The sequence below is a fragment of the Phanerochaete carnosa genome, assembly GCF_000300595.1.
Source record: "Phanerochaete carnosa HHB-10118-sp unplaced genomic scaffold PHACAscaffold_7, whole genome shotgun sequence".
Lineage (NCBI taxonomy): Eukaryota > Fungi > Basidiomycota > Agaricomycetes > Polyporales > Phanerochaetaceae > Phanerochaete > Phanerochaete carnosa.
In genome coordinates, this window is record NW_006767634.1 from 2,397,806 (window position 1) to 2,413,139 (window position 15,334).

General features: G+C 52.7%; 4 protein-coding genes across 4 annotated transcripts; 2 read left to right on the forward strand and 2 right to left on the reverse strand.

Moving 5' to 3' along the window:
* Positions 1-296: 296 nt before the first annotated feature.
* PHACADRAFT_198103 (uncharacterized protein) lies at positions 297-7,329 on the forward strand (the record flags this gene model as incomplete). Its single annotated transcript, XM_007398301.1, has 11 exons — positions 297-3,259; positions 3,308-4,091; positions 4,159-4,632; positions 4,681-5,336; positions 5,384-6,171; positions 6,224-6,358; positions 6,412-6,468; positions 6,523-6,648; positions 6,698-6,809; positions 6,865-7,018; positions 7,072-7,329. The coding sequence occupies 11 exons, from the start codon at positions 297-299 to the stop codon at positions 7,327-7,329; spliced, it is 6,507 nt and encodes a 2,168-aa protein (XP_007398363.1).
* A 987-nt stretch (positions 7,330-8,316) lies between these two features.
* Positions 8,317-9,493, forward strand: PHACADRAFT_30635 (uncharacterized protein; the record flags this gene model as incomplete). The annotated part of the gene is made up of 3 exons (XM_007397567.1): positions 8,317-8,664; positions 8,720-9,178; positions 9,245-9,493. 3 exons carry the CDS (start codon positions 8,317-8,319, stop codon positions 9,491-9,493), a joined length of 1,056 nt encoding a protein of 351 aa, XP_007397629.1.
* Positions 9,494-9,501: 8 nt separating this feature from the next.
* Positions 9,502-13,083, reverse strand: PHACADRAFT_125584 (uncharacterized protein). The gene is made up of 7 exons (XM_007398302.1): positions 12,832-13,083; positions 12,303-12,781; positions 11,882-12,252; positions 11,696-11,827; positions 11,484-11,653; positions 10,715-11,432; positions 9,502-10,662 (listed from the first exon to the last, which is right to left on the reverse strand). The coding sequence occupies exons 1-7, from the start codon at positions 13,009-13,011 to the stop codon at positions 9,728-9,730; spliced, it is 2,985 nt and encodes a 994-aa protein (XP_007398364.1). The 5' UTR covers positions 13,012-13,083; the 3' UTR covers positions 9,502-9,727.
* A 1,462-nt stretch (positions 13,084-14,545) lies between these two features.
* PHACADRAFT_260162 (uncharacterized protein) lies at positions 14,546-15,160 on the reverse strand. Its single transcript, XM_007398303.1, has 2 exons — positions 15,058-15,160; positions 14,546-14,997 (listed from the first exon to the last, which is right to left on the reverse strand). The coding sequence occupies exons 1-2, from the start codon at positions 15,131-15,133 to the stop codon at positions 14,684-14,686; spliced, it is 390 nt and encodes a 129-aa protein (XP_007398365.1). The 5' UTR covers positions 15,134-15,160; the 3' UTR covers positions 14,546-14,683.
* Between the last annotated feature and the right edge of the window lie 174 nt (positions 15,161-15,334).

Sequence of the window (15,334 nt, forward strand, 5' to 3'; positions counted from 1 at the left end):
AATTAGAGAAGTGAAGTAATATTTGCATCAGCAATCCCGAGCCTTTGAAGGTGAGCTCCAGTCTCAGTGGAAGAAACGAAATAGCTTAGTTCATCTGCAGGAAAGGCCGGGCGCAATCACTCGTTCCACGATTTTTACGTCGTCCTGAGAGCTGTTGGCGAGGTGAAACACGAGGGTGAAGCAGGACTTGATTGGTTTACGCTGGGTACGTGTTGCTCTGGTCGTAGACGTCTATGGCTTGAACCCCGCAGACCACAGACAGCTCGTTCCGCTCTCTTCAACACGCATTCGTTGTCATGCCCCAGAAACGAGGGACTCCATCCATCAATACACTGATCCCACCAGATACTGGCTTACCACAGGCAGGTTCCCGTTCGCCTGGTTCCTCGTTTCCCCGCTCTGTCTCGCCGTCTACCGGTTTCTCTCAGCTATTCAAGCCCCAGAAATGGTTCACGCGATCTGTCTCTAGTGGTGCCGTACCGGGACGCACCTCAATCAGCTCGAACGAACCACGATCCAGTTCAAGTTCTGTCAGGAAGCCGAAGATATCCCATCCCACTGACCCCCGCCCCATCCTCGATCAACTACACCCGGAACCCACACTACATATCCCAAGCGGAAGCAGATCTGTGTACGACCTGTCTCTGGGGAGGACAGCTACTCACTACGATGACAGCCAAGGTGGATCCGTCTCCCGTGACCTTTCGTCTCCGTCGCGTGGTCTAACATCAAGAGGACTTGGCGACCTAAGAGGCATGTCGCGAAAGCCGTGGTCTAAGTCGGCAGACGATCTCGGAAAGCTCGCGCGTCCAGCTTCACCTAGTTTGAGCCTTGTCGACACGTTGTTCCAGGACAAAGTGCAAAGCTACAGGAACAACCGAAACGACAGCGTAAGCAGCGGTAACTCACCGTCACCCCAAAGCTCTACCTCGTACCCGTTCCCTGTGATCAGTACCACTACCGTTGAGACCCCCTCGTCCTCTCCGCCGAATCGTAGCGGCCTTCTTACGTCAGGCTCTTCGTCTGCGAGCCCTGGCACATCTCCGGTCACGCCCTTGTCGCAGACATCGGGTCATGCGCATGCGCGCTCGCACTCATTCACCCCTCGGTTGCCCTCGAAGTTAACTTCCCCCAAGTTAAGCATGGTTCCTCCCAGTCCAAAGCGGAAAAATTACTCCGCTTCAGACGCAGAGTCGAGCAAGGACAAAGTAGGACAAAGCTCAAGTAACGCAAGCTCTGGCTCATCCTCTAGGGCGGCTTTCCCCTTCGGCTTCGGTGGTTCTTCTAGCGGCAGCCGATCTGCGTCCCCCATGAATATTGACGTGCCTACCCCTCTGGATCGACCTGGTGTATCTTCATCTCTTCTTGCCCCGCCGACAATCGTCGAGCCGGGAAGCGAAGATTCCAAGAGTGAAAAGCGCTCGTCTCAGCTCGTCTACAGTCAAGGCTTCATCAATCGCCTCATGGAATTCTCGCCCACGGCTTTGAACTCTAAGGCGCATCAGTCCTACATGTCGGGTTACGGTGGGCTCACCCTCGCGAAGGGTTGGAAGCCATTCAAGCTGGTACTCAAAGGCTCAAAGCTGTACTTCTACAAGCCTCCTTCGGATCGAAGTGCTGGTATTAAGGAGCTATTCCCCACGGAGTTGGTCGTCGTTTTGGAAGATGAAGGCGTTACGGAAGAACCCCAAGAGTTGCAGGATTTCGATATCTCCCAGCGAGGTGGCAAGGGCAAAGAGCGGGAGGAAGGCCGACGAAAGCGGGCATTCTGGGGTAGCAGCACTCATCCGTCTTTGGTTTTCAAGGACGGTGCCGTCGAGAAGGGCACATATGACTCTCTGATTCATGAAGCTGTGTTCCACACGACATTCCGCGACCCTGCGAGCGCTGATGAACTCTCCTCTGGATGGCGCGACTTCTCTTCAGCGATTATATGCGCGCTCCCTGCCGTCGTAGACCGCGCGCAATTCGAGAATGAATTCCGCAGATGCTGTACCATGCTGGTTGATACTACAGGGGCCGACGAAAGGATGCAGCAGACGGCCCGGGAGAAAGTGTGTTGGCTAGGTGATTTGTATGTCGCCTACCATGGTCAGCCAGTCGAGAGCGCTGCCTGGGGCGACTGGTGTAACACTACCATATCTAACTTCCCCGCACCTGGTGAAGCTACGTCGAAACCGGGAGGTCTTTCCCAGTCCTCCTCCATGCAGGGCCTGTACAGCGCATCGCCTGACGTTTTGTCCGCCACGGAGATAAGCGGAGCTGTTGGTTCTCCCGACCTGGGTGCGTTTTCTCCGCGCCCTGGTGGAGGAGATCGTATAATGTCGCTGTTGGACGCCCTGGGCGGACCACCGCAGCCCAAGGCGCCCGCTCCCTCGCGCATCAAGCCCTGGCACGCTGTGCTTAATCGCAACGGCTTTAACAGGGACATCCTGATGAACCTGGACCCACAGGTTATCGCGCGGAGTTTGTACGTTCACAATCTGCGCGCTCTGCAGAAAACTCCCCATAACGTCACCGTCACCGCATGTCTTAAATCCGAGCACGGAGAGCATCCCGAACACGAGTCGACTTCTGTCTCTGATGCGCCCGCCCCAGCGCATTCTCCGCTCGCGCCATTCGTTGGCATCGACGGGGAACTCCATTGGCTCACGAGGATCGTCCTCTTCCAGGTCCTCATGTCCGAGTCAACAACAGCCCATTCCTCGTCTACCTTCGCGGGAAGCTCGATTGACGCGCGAAGTACCCATCCAACACGAATACACACTCGCTCGGACGCGATATCTGCGTGGGCACGGGTCGCCGAACTATGTCGGCGTACTGGCGATGAATGTGCTTGGCGCGCCATCCTGTCTGCCTTGTGCGCGCGGCCTATTGCTCGGCTGGATAAGGTCTGGAAACGGGTCGACGGTGAAGCGCTGCGCATTACCCAATCGTGGGTGTACCCGCATGACGGGCAGGACACGTCGAAGACGACTGAACCGAAGACAATTCCTTGGGCTGGCGACCGCATCTTGCAAATGCACTCTGCGCTCAACTCTGCGGCTCTTCGCGATAGCGATGACTGGATCGTGGACAAGCTAGCAGACGCTTGGCGCTCATACGACAGCTTGAGAACCGACTTCTCTCTCGCTTCTCGTCAGATCGACCCTAAGCACAACAAGGACAACGCTGACGACGTCGAGATCCTTGCCACTCATTGGGATGACTTATCGTCACCCGATTACCTCGCTGGCAGCCTTCAGACGAAGTTCCAAAGGTAAGCGCGTCTTTAGCTCTGCGGTGCTGCTTTAACATGCGTGACCAGGATCGATCAATTCATGTCTCTTTCTCTTGCCGTCGAACCGCGTCGCAAGGGTATGTTCGAGCCATTATATTGGACCCGCCCTCCGGTACAGAACAGTTTCCATCTCTTGACGCCCCTCCTCTTCCCTGAGCCTTTGCCGACTGCTGCATGCATCAATCGTTCACTTCTCTTCCGTGGCCGCCTAGACAGCACCGCCTCGACGATGAACATTCAAGACTTACAGTATCTGCGTGAGCTGCACAACGTCCAGCCACGAGTCACTTCTGAGGCTGCGAAGGTGAACGGGTTCGACCTCGGCGGGACTGTCATCATGGTTTATGATGGCGAGCTCATGCTGCTTGTGCAACCTGCTGATCCAGCCACCACATCAAGGCCTCCTTCGCGACCGCCGAGCTCCAGTGTGGAAGCGTCGCCAGCAGAGAAGAGCGGCTTCGCGCGTAACCCGTCGGTGCGCGTCAAGCCAGGCCAGAAGGGTTTAGAGCGGAAGCCGAGCCAGCTTCGGCGAAGCTCGCTCCCAGCGCTGTCGAAGAAGCCTAGCTTTGAACCGGAGAGTCTATCAACAGAGAGGCCGCTCCGCGTGGTGATCCAAGCTGGCACACTCGAGAGGTTGGTCACTGTCCTTGTCGAAGGCCTACATGGCGTCTCTGTATCAGTGGCGGATGACAACGGCGAGATGCCTCTGAACGACAAGAAGACTCGGGAGCTGAGGGTTGATATGGATGATTTCTGCAAAGTTTGGTGGAATACGTTCAGGAGCTTTATCACCCCGCATGTCTTCTTTGAGGTAAGTCTTAGTCTTTCCGCTCAAAAAACGAAATACAGAAAGAGGAAAGCTTATTCTAAATCACTAGCTGCTGCGGAAGAAGTATGTCGGCGCACAGGTCAGGTCAGCGTCTCCTCCCTCCGCAGAAGTCGCGGCTGTAGTTCGCGCCCGAACGGAAGTTCTCGAGGCGATAAGTCGGTGGATACACGAAGGTGGCGGTGCCCAGGATGCGTTGGATGACTCTCAGCTGCACTCTGCCTTCGTCGCTTTCTTCAATAATCCAACGGAGCACGTCCCTGTTCCCGAAGCCGCCGAAGTTCCCCAGGTACGGCGGGGTTTTGCAACTATCAATGAGAACAGAAAAGCTGTCTTCCAATCATTTATGTTGCAAACGATGCGACCAGTTGTCCGAGCCGTTTCGAGCGCAGAATTGTTCTCGGAGCAAGCCTCAGTGCCCTTGTTCGGACCCGAAATACCAGATTTCGACCAAACGAAACCCGAGGATTTGGTGAACAACATGGATGCTATGGCAGCCGCGGCCTTCCGTAATGTTACTCAAGAAGTGCGTGATTAGATTCTGGGCTATGTCCTTAAGCTGAGCTTTTACTAGGATCTATTCTTCACCGCGGACATCCTCGAAGTGCAATCTGCCGACCGCATCGGCTGGTTCTTGAATCGAGACCCTACCTCTATCTCCGATGAAGTGGAAATCCAGTCGATCCATACATACATTCAAGATATCGATATCTCGCCTACAATCTCCGAGCTTGGCCAGGAGTCGCTCTATCGACATCTGCCTCCCTCAGTGCGCACTTGTATCCGTGCCTTTGCAATCATCAAGAGGTGGCTCGTATCGAAGGTCGCTGCTCCTCGGATCGGTCTGAAAGCCCGTCAAGCTCGTATGGAAACCTTGCTTCATGCGATCGAAATTGCGCGTCGTCGCAACTCGGAACCTGGTGAAGGCGACCGTGCAGCCATTGAGAAGCCGGTTATCCGATCGTTCGTTGAGGCAGCTATCGTGTCTGCTATTCTCAGTGTGGAGAGTCGTATGTATCACCGTGCTTGGCAGACACTCTCGGCTTCTAGAGGGTCGGTATGCGATAATCTGGCGTCCCTGCTGCAGAAACCAGCCGTTGAACGACCTGTATCACGAGAGCCTCTCACGGTCGACATGGGATGGCTGCTAGAGCGCATGCTCGAGATGATCAGCATGCCCGATATCCTCGAGCAGGAGAGCAACAGTCTTGTGAATCTTGACAAGCGCAGGTACGTACGTCAGTTTGTGCATGTTGAATAGTTTCTTACTTCAACAGGTTACTTCACGGGTTGCTGACAACGAATGCTCATGGGTCATATCGGAGGTCCCGCCATCGAGTAGGCGACACCAAGAAGGATTTCGAGCGGTTAAACAACATCGAGCACGAGCTATCCAATTTTCACTTCGACCTTCGGGCTATCAGAGAAGATGCCTACCGTGAAGCATGTCAGACGCCAACACCCACTAGTCGCAAGCAGCCTCGTCCGTTCCACACTCTGGTGAGCCTTCAACAGGAGAAGTACAAACGCGACAGGGCCTTGCGCGACAGGCTGAGTAAGGAGAAGCGACAAGAGCAACAAAGGCAAGATAAACGTGAAGAGTACCTCAACAAAGCAATGCACGTCCGTCGCCCTCAGGCAACCAGCGCCAAACAACATCGTACGAAGAAGAGCAGTGTCTCTTCTGCCATCATGCACTTCATGCGCCCTATCTCAAGTGCATTCATCTCTGAGAGCGTTATTTCGACAACGAAGCGTACGCCCGCCGAGCTCGACTTCGTTCCTCTACACAAACCGGCGATGGTTCTTAACATCGTTGACGCTCGGGTCTCCGCGTTCATCAACAACGAACGGTCGTTCACCTTCCAACTGGACACAGAAGATGGCGGACACTATCTCTTGCAGGCTATGGACAAGAACGAGATGAAGAAGTGGATCGAGACGATTGATCGGGTGTCGAAGACTGCAGCTAAACGTCGTCTGACGTACATGGGCCAGAACTCGAAGATGCAGATGTCCGACCATCTTCTAGGTGCTGGGGAAGCCTCGAGAAACCCTAAGGCTGGTGCGTTGGTTATTTTGACTTGTAATGCCACTTGTGTTGACACACTTCGCAGTGTTCGGCGTAGACCTTGAGACGCTACTCAAGCGGGAATCACCCGATGGCGAGATTTCTCCTGGGGCGGTACCTTCCATTATTCAGCGCCTTATCGCAGAAGTGGAGTCAAGAGGATTAACAGAAGTGGGCATCTGTACGTTGTCATTCAAGCTTTCCTTGATGTGACGTTTTGCTCACTTTGGGCAGATCGTCTTGCCGGTGCTCATTCAGAAGTGGGTGTACTCCGAGATGCTCTCAACCAAGGTGGGTTTTAAACTGGGTTACCTACACCCTACAGCTAACTAATATTTAAAATAGGCGAGTGGCCTATCGACGCATACACGGACATCAACGCTGTCTGCGACCTGATCAAGAGCTGGTTTCGGGTTCTTCCTGATGGCATGTTTCCTGCCCCTGCGCATATCAAGATTATGGATGCTGCCGGTAAGTACATCTTCTCGCAATATGAGATGGTCGCTAATCCTCGTTATAGTCAACGAAGAATCAGACCTGGATTCACGATTGGCTAACATGCGTACAGTTGTCCATGAATTGCCCCGGACGCACTTCGATTTGTTGAAGCGGCTGATCGAACATCTCGACAAGTGGGTCACTGGTGATTTGACATTTTCCGACATCCTGGCTAATCAAATAATGTAGGGTAACCGACTTTGAAGAGAATAATCAGATGACTGCAGACTCGTTGGCGACTGTCTTTAGCCCGAACCTCGTTCGGTCTGCTGAAGACGATGTCAACTTCTTCTTTGCAAATATGGGAAAGGCGCACAAAGCGACGAAGATGCTCATCTCTCATGTTAGACTCCGCTCACCTCCTCATTTGACCCATGACTTACGCTTCTTGTCTAGGCTCATATTATATTCAACGACATCGAGCTGGATCTCGATGCCGACCATGAAGCAGAGTCGGAAGACGAGTATGAACACTTTGATGAGCCGATCCCAGAAGAAGACGAAGAAGATACTGAATTACGCTCAGATGACCAGGATGCAACCGACGACGATGACCCTGAGACCCAGACGGTCATCGCGCACCCACCTGTTCTGGACTTCACGTTACCGAGCCCTTGTGACTTATCCATACCTATGCCTCCCACGTCTCCTTAATCTTCCCCTACCGTCTTTTCTTCTCTGGACGTACGTTGCTATTACCCTCGGACACACTCATTTGGACGCTCTCTCGTGTCTCCTGGTACTGTAAGTGGATCGGGTTATTTGTCGAGTCATGAATATGCTTAGGTAATACTAGTACCAGACACCGCAATCGAATTTAAATACTCTTACACATCCAACTGACCCTTCTTACTGAACGCTCTTCTTCACGCCACATCGCCGGTGCGGTACTCTCAAATGCTCCTTTGATTGGTGGGCTGCGGCAACTGGGGAGAAGGATACATGTCTGCGAGTGCACTCTTCCGTTATCAGTATGCAGGTAACGCATGCTAGCGGAACTGCTGCTGAAGCCTTTAAATTTCGCCACCACTGTGTTTCGTCTCAGAGGTTTTGCATGAACAACACACCCGTGCATGTTTTCGCCTTCATTCCAATCGTTGAATATTGAATAGTGAATATTGAATATCCATGCACTGAGTAAACGTGAACAGAGGTATGTTTGAAACACACAGTTTCTGGGCTTCTTTAAATAGCACATTGGTCCCTGCAATAACCTTGTACTATTTGCACATCCCTAGGCCGGGCTATGTTACGTTCGCGCACTGAAGTACAGGCAATCCATTGGAGGCACCCGACTCCGATCCGCGCATCTGTGGCGTGCGCCACAAAGGTACAGTACAGACTGACGGTGAGGCACGTAACTCTCGTCGTTGCCCGCCTATACCCGAAGACTGGATGTATAGAAGTCAATACTTCGCTAAAATATTTCCACGAGCTCGATAGGCACAAGGCCAGGCCCTGGGAAGAGACGGCGAAGATAGTAATTTAGTTTATATGCACGATGGAATATTCAGCTGCAGCGTACTCTTCCTCAACTTAGGGTGTAGAATTGGCCGCAGACCCCAGAGGCGAACATGTTGATAAGCGGCGCCGGCTAAACGCGGGAAGCGCACCAAGAGGCACTGGGCCTTTCTTAACGCCATGACAATACGGGGCATTGTTAAACATAATAACGGGTCGAATGCCCGCGCGGCCTTAGCGTCACATCGAGAAAAGGAAGAGCGCGAGGAGCGTAGTCGCAAGCGTGCGCAGTGTACACAGGAAGAGCGCGAGGAGCGTAGCAACAAGTGTGTGCGGCATACACAGGAGGAAGAATGCCCCCCAGCTGAGCGCTCCCAAGTTGAAGACGAGGAGCGCGAAGAGCAAAAATCTCACCTACTAGCTCAGGCGAAGTCCCAGATAGGCCACTGCCTGCAAGAGCTACTGCAGATACCGCCTGATCAACGCAATACCCAAGCCAAGATTCTCAGGACCCTGATAGAATCGGCAGTGAGTGATTGTTCTGACATGGAACGGTTTACCATTCTTATTCGCTGCGATGCAGAATATCATCCAGGATGATAATGGAAAGCTTGTCGAAGCGATATCACAGGCACAGGAGCGGAGCATTGCCGAGACCGGAGCTCACGAGAAAGTGCACGGTGCAGACTTGGATGTCCCAGCATCTAACTCTAACAGCAACAATAGAAAAGGCAAAGCTAAGGATGAGGACAATGGCGAGGTTGTGGAAGGGAATGACCGGTTCGAGGAAGAGGAAGGGGATGGGGAAGATGAGGTTGAAGAAGGCGAAGTCGGAAACAGAGAGGATGATGAACACGAACGAGAAGAGGACGAGCTCGAGGATAGCGAGGAAGACAGACTCACCAATAATCACACAGCAAACACCTCACCCGGCAGTATACCGGTTTCGCAAGGCCGCTCCAGAGTGCGAGACGCTGACCAAAGATTGTCAGCATTCGCGCAGTCGCGCCCTGGAGACATTGTGGCCCGTGGTCCTGACAGAGTGAGCTGTGTCCAAAATTGCTGTCCATAACTTCGCTAACCGAGAAATGCTGTGGTTTGCTCGTAGTGTGCGAACTGTCTGTCTAAGGAGACATGCATCTTCCACAAGGACGACGAAAGGTGTATCTCATGCTTCACCGGCAAGCACGGCTGCCCAGGAAAGGGGACTGCTATGACTGCGGTTCGAAAAGGAGGACAAGGTGCTGCTGTCGGCAGAAGGTTAGAGACTCAAAACAGCACTTGCACAAAATCCGTCCCCAGGTCAGACTCTCTCGCTGCTTCCACTGCAGGTAAGTCACCCTGTTCATGGCCATGAGAAATGTGTTCAACATAGATCTCTGGAGGTGCTCCCATGACCTCAGCTTCTGCCACTGTGGCCGTATATACGCCAGAAGCTTGCATTGTTACTTGTGCAACCAACAATCAAGCGCACGGTGAACATGCCCAACTCCTCGATGAGTGGGAGCGGACGTGGGAACAGCGGAATGTCTGCCTATTGCTTCGTCAACATCTGATCGGATGTCCGATTTTGAAGATAAAACACATCAAATCAGACTGAGAACTTGGTCCACACCTCTACGAGTCCCATGGTCCATTTTGTCGGCGTGGCCCATAGCGGCAAGAACTGCAGCACCTCCTCCAGCGCGGGTATCTGTGCACCGACGACCGCGTGCGTGCTTCCAGCGGTCCCGCTCGCGTACTCGGCCCACTCGCACGCCGCGCGTCCCTCCATGTGGAAATCCTCGTCCGCACCCGCCCAGACGAACTCGACAAAGAACTCCTTCTCCCACGTTCGCGCCCACATTTGGATCTTCTTCGTCCCATTGTGCGGCATCTCATAGCCCGGCTGTAGCCGCCCGCCGCCGTTGAGCACCTCGAAAGACGTGATCGCGTGCTCGAAAGTCAACACACAGTTCCGCGTGTTCTTCCCGCCGAGGGTAATGCGTCCGGCAGAGGTATTCACGCGCTCAGCAGTGAACCTCAGCCAATCGGGCTGGGATGGATTACCGTGTGTGGATGAGTTGCCTCCAGGAGATGGCAGGAGGTTGCTTTCCCAGCCGCATGTGAGTAACCCCGGTCGGAGGATGTAGTCAGTCTCGTAGGTGACGTCCCTGCCCCAAGACGAGGGGAGCTCTCGTACGATCTTCTTGTCGACGTAGCCTGGTATGCCCGTCAACAGCGTCGTCGCATTGACAATGAACTGTCCGACAGTGCCATCGGATGCCCCGTACGTTGTCGTATCAGCATTAAGTACAAGCCTTTCGTTCCCAATCATGTGTGATGCGCCGAGGTCAAGCTCTATGCTTTGTTGGAAGAAGAGCTTCAGAGGTGCACTTTGCTTGAATGGAAATTCCGTCCAGGCATAGATCAAGGTGACAACAAGGATAAAAAGCACTGAGAGGTGAAGCTTGCGATCGATTTGATGGGCAAATGGCGATACATTGACGAAGATGAGTGTGCAGAGCAGTGCAAGACCACTGTACACTGTACCAAGCCGTTAGCACCCATGTTTACATATCAATGTCATTAGACCTACCGACGATAGGGCTACTCCCATCCGCGAGTGTATTCCTGAGAGCATGCAACAGGATGAGTGTAACTTGGGACAAGAGCGTAGACGGCAGAGGGATCAAAGCGAGCATTTGCAAGATCCACCAGCCATACTCTTCGTAGATGTCTTCTCTCTTCCCGGCATCGTCGACCCGGAGCGGCTCGTTATCGATGCCAATGATATATTCCCTACCATCGGTGGAATGCTGACGTTGCTGCTGCATAAGAGGGGTGATCTCCGTCGGTGCAGTCTCCTCAGGCTCGACATCTCTGCCATCCTCGCCGTTCTCCGCGCGTTCCGGAGCTTCATAGCGTATGCCGCGCACGAAGCGATGCCCCGTCGACTGATCTTGTGGAACCCTCTCTGATTCGTCGACAACGTCGAAATCAGCCCTGGACCCATGTTTGGATGGCCACTTCGCGCGAACAACCGCCTCAGCAAGGGCGAGAGTCGCTGCCAACCAAGAACATAGATTCCACGTCGTGATGAGGTACACTCCACCTATGTGGAGGTTGTTGACTCCGACCGTGCCGATAACGAGGAAAATCCAGGAAAGGACATATATTTCGAGCAGTATGGCAAATTTCTGTGACGAGGGTGGTGACGGCCAGATCTTGATAAAGAGCTGAAGCGACAGAGTGTACGAGAGGAAGGAGGCCGACAGGAAGGTTGTGAAAACGACATATTCCTTCGAGTAAATTATCTGGCGACTGTCGTCAGTCTTGCATATAGCTCTCAACACACACGTACTCACATTCGGGTTGATTTGGACGTAGCCAACAACGAGACCGACGTTGACCAGTATAGCTATCAGAAGAGAGAGCCAAAATCGACCCCAGCCCATAAGTCTTGCTAGCACCAGCTTGAGTCTTTGCCATGCCGTTCGCTCTTCGGCAGAGTCATTATGAGAGTGACCTAGCTTCACTCTTCAGAAGCAGCGCATAAACGACGGCAGTAAATCCTTACTTCGTGTGTCCTTCCTTAGAACAAGCACCCATGCTAGCAAACCCAACACTATCGAGGGACCGATGATCAAGAGAATGACGTGAACGATGAGAAGCGCTCTCAAGGAAAAGGCCACCATTGCGCGTCCAAGAACTGTATCGTTGATTCTGTCAACTACCACACTTTGTGGTTTATCCAGAAACTCACCGTCAAAGTACACCCCGGTGTCACCGTTATCGTCGATGTCTGGGCCGTTCAATAGCTCTAATCCTGATCCCTTGACGGTTTCCATCATGGACCAGAGCGCCTTTCTGCCCTCATCGCGACCCATGCCGGGGATAGAATCAAATGGGGTGTGATAATACGCACGATTTTTGTAGAAAGCGAAGTCGACCCCCGCCATGCCATCTTTCTCTCCGGGAATGCCCTTCGCAAAGACGGAAAAGTCGGTTATAGACCTGATGACGCCGCGGGCGAAGGCGTCCGCAGACAGAACGTTACCGTGAGGATAACGGACTCCCTTTGCGGCGAACGAGCGTGCCACAGAAAGAGACGACGTTCGGAACAAGATAGGTCGGCTGAGGTCATTTTAACGACACAACTTGTAACGACAGATGGGACGACTCACCCGCCCGCAGCTGCGCCTTCAAGGTTGACAAACGCCGTGGTCAAGTTTGCCCATGGGTGTTCGAGGAACATGTGCACGCCGTTCAGCCCATCTTCCTCGCCGTTGTTGAATAAGAACACGGCTGTGCGACGGGGTCTTCGTTCTGGCAGTGCGAGGTACTCGACCATCTGGAGGAGAGTGACAACAGATATCCCGTTATCAGTAGCGCCAGGGGCAGTCGACACAGAATCGTAATGCGCAGAGAACACAACTCCGTTCGAGCGAACAGGAGGCCCGTCTGTACCGTCTATCTTCACGAGGATGTTGGTGCTCTCAAAGTAGAACCCTCCGCGATCCGTTACGTAGGTTGCGTTTGAGACCATATCATCCGAAAGGTGAATGTAGTCCTGCGAGCTGACTATGGGCTGAAGCCTGTCCAGGAGGAAAGCGCGGACATCGTCATTTGCGTGAGAGTTGTAGGGATGCGGACGGGCTGTGATCTTTCGTAATAGCTCAGCACACAGAGTATGTGTGATTGAAGCCAACTTACTATATGCAAATCCTCGTAAGCCTTCTGTAAGCTCAACCCGCCCTCATTACTGGGTATGTCAGGAGTTTGGTCAGTGACCAATACCGCCGCAAATACTGCTCCGTAGACGATGAGAGTAAACACTGAGACCGGTATCGCCGTAAAACTGAAGGGTCGATTAAGCCAGGCTTGAAAATTCATCGCGTGAGGGGTGCATGCAGGTCTGATTGAAGCGAGTGTTATGCACGAGCATGGCTACAGGGTGGATTGAGTTGGAGAACCCGAGATGGGCGTTCGACGTCATGGTCATCAATTTGTCCCAGCTTATAAGTGCTTACTCTGCTTCAAGCGTCTGCTTACCTCGCGAGACTTACTCTACTGCATTTTTGGCAAAGAGAGCACAGAATTGCAATTGAACGCATACAGAAGTACATACGACACAACGGTGTACGCGAGAACGGGGCATAAAGCATCTATGATCGACTCGGTGTGTCACATATATATTTGTTTTCTTACCGTACGATCTGGACGAGCTCTCTTTGAGGTAGTCACAGGCTGCGGGACGCCATCTGCGGCAGCTCATATACGAGGGCCATTTCGGACATCACAAGCGCGATGTACGCATGCCAGCCGAGCCAAGACCATGCGAGGATTGCAAGTGCTATGAGGGCCGCTAGAATGTGGAGAGATGACCGCATGCCATGGAACTCCTCTCGCAGGCTGTTGAGGCGGTCGAGCCACTTGATGCGCCTTGCTCGTGCGTCAGCTCTCGCTTCGTGAGGCTCCTCTATAAAAGGACAGTCGACACATTGGCAAGCGCAGCATTAAAGTCGCAAGTCGCAACGCACCGATGATGCTAATGCACTCATCGTACCCTCGCATAACACGCACTTCTTTGGAAAGAAGCTTATATTGGGATCTGGGACTGAAAGTCCTCATACCTTCAACTTCCCTGTATCGCAGGATCTGACCGACAGACGTAAATAATTGAATTGAATATTCTGAAGATGTAACATGCGACTGACTAGGCATCTTGATAGACCCCACTGTCCCCGTATGGTCTCGAAATCTAGTCCGCCGTCCACATCCAACGGGAAGTCGGCATACACGCAACATTGATCCATGATCTTTTGGTACGTAGGGTCCAAGAAGAACTTAACGCGGACATGATTAGCGGATCTTTGAAAACGTCAGCGTTTTGTCGCACCAGAGACTCCATGACTTACAAGTGAGGGAGGCAGCTTAGATCATTGCTTGACTCCATGCTATTCATTAGATGCATACACGGTGCTGATGCGTGCCGCGGCAGGCTCGAGCGAGAGCTGTTCCACCAGGCGGAGGCGCAATGTTCCTCTGGCGTTCGATGACGCATGATGGCGTATGTGTTGAGGATGTCCAAGACATAGGATTGCAATCCTGATAGCATATCTGGAAGACGTTCAGCGGAGGCGAGACGGATGAGGACGAGTAAGGGCTGGGCACAGCTCAGACGACATTTACGCGCATCCGTAGCATTTCGTATGACGGTCCACCTGGAGATTAGAATAAGGTCTCCATGGTAAGCTGGACAGCAAGAGACCTCGTACTCCCAGGTATCCAACGAATTTCTCACGTCTTGCGAATTATAATTCCTTTCGATTTAGAAGTACAAAGCCACCAAGTTGATATCAATAGAGTGACAGGGAAGTGCTTATGGCCTAGGAAAGATCCGGTGATCACAAACTCTAGAAGTGCAGCATTCGTGTTTCTCTTCGAGTTGATATGTGGTATGTAAGACAGGGTTAGCGATACATGATAGCATACACAGCACAAGATCAATAGTCATTAAAGAGGAATAGGGGTAGCGACGAGCATGACAAAATACCCATCACGGTCAGATGTCGTATTTCAAGAGTCGTGCCCGCGCGTTGATAGTCCCGCTGATGGAACAATATGAGTCAGATCGCCGTGAGAACATGTACCAGCAATAGTACGGGAGGACCACTCGCTGGAAGAAGCGAGCAAGCGGAAGAGTCCGCATGAACAGTCCCAGGACGCGAAAGAAGTTATGTGCCGAGAAGGTAGCAAACTGGTACAAGTGATCATCTACCTGGAGGAGCTTAAGGAATCGCGAGATGGGGTCGAAGATCCTTCGCAAAACCCAGAGTCCGAACTCTTCCTTTTCAGAGATACCCGTTGAGCAGGTTTCTGGAATAAAGAGGGGAGATGTAAGCACACATAATCGTGCATATTTTTCGTGCGACTCACCAGCTTCACTTCGACGAGCCTTCGACGAGTTATTATACAGCATACCCTCACAACGTGCAATGCAGCCTCTCGCCATTGCGTACGAAAGTGTAAATGCATCGCGAACGTGTACGGCAGCCTTCTCGAAAGTCAATGCTGACCTGTTGACAGGAGCTGAGGTGTAAGTGGGGGAATAGGTTTGAACTTTCTGTGTAGCTGTGACTCGACGGCGTCAGTGTGCTGCCCGTTCGGTACTCCAGGAGCGATGCCTACCGGTAGCCATGTTTGATTCACTTTG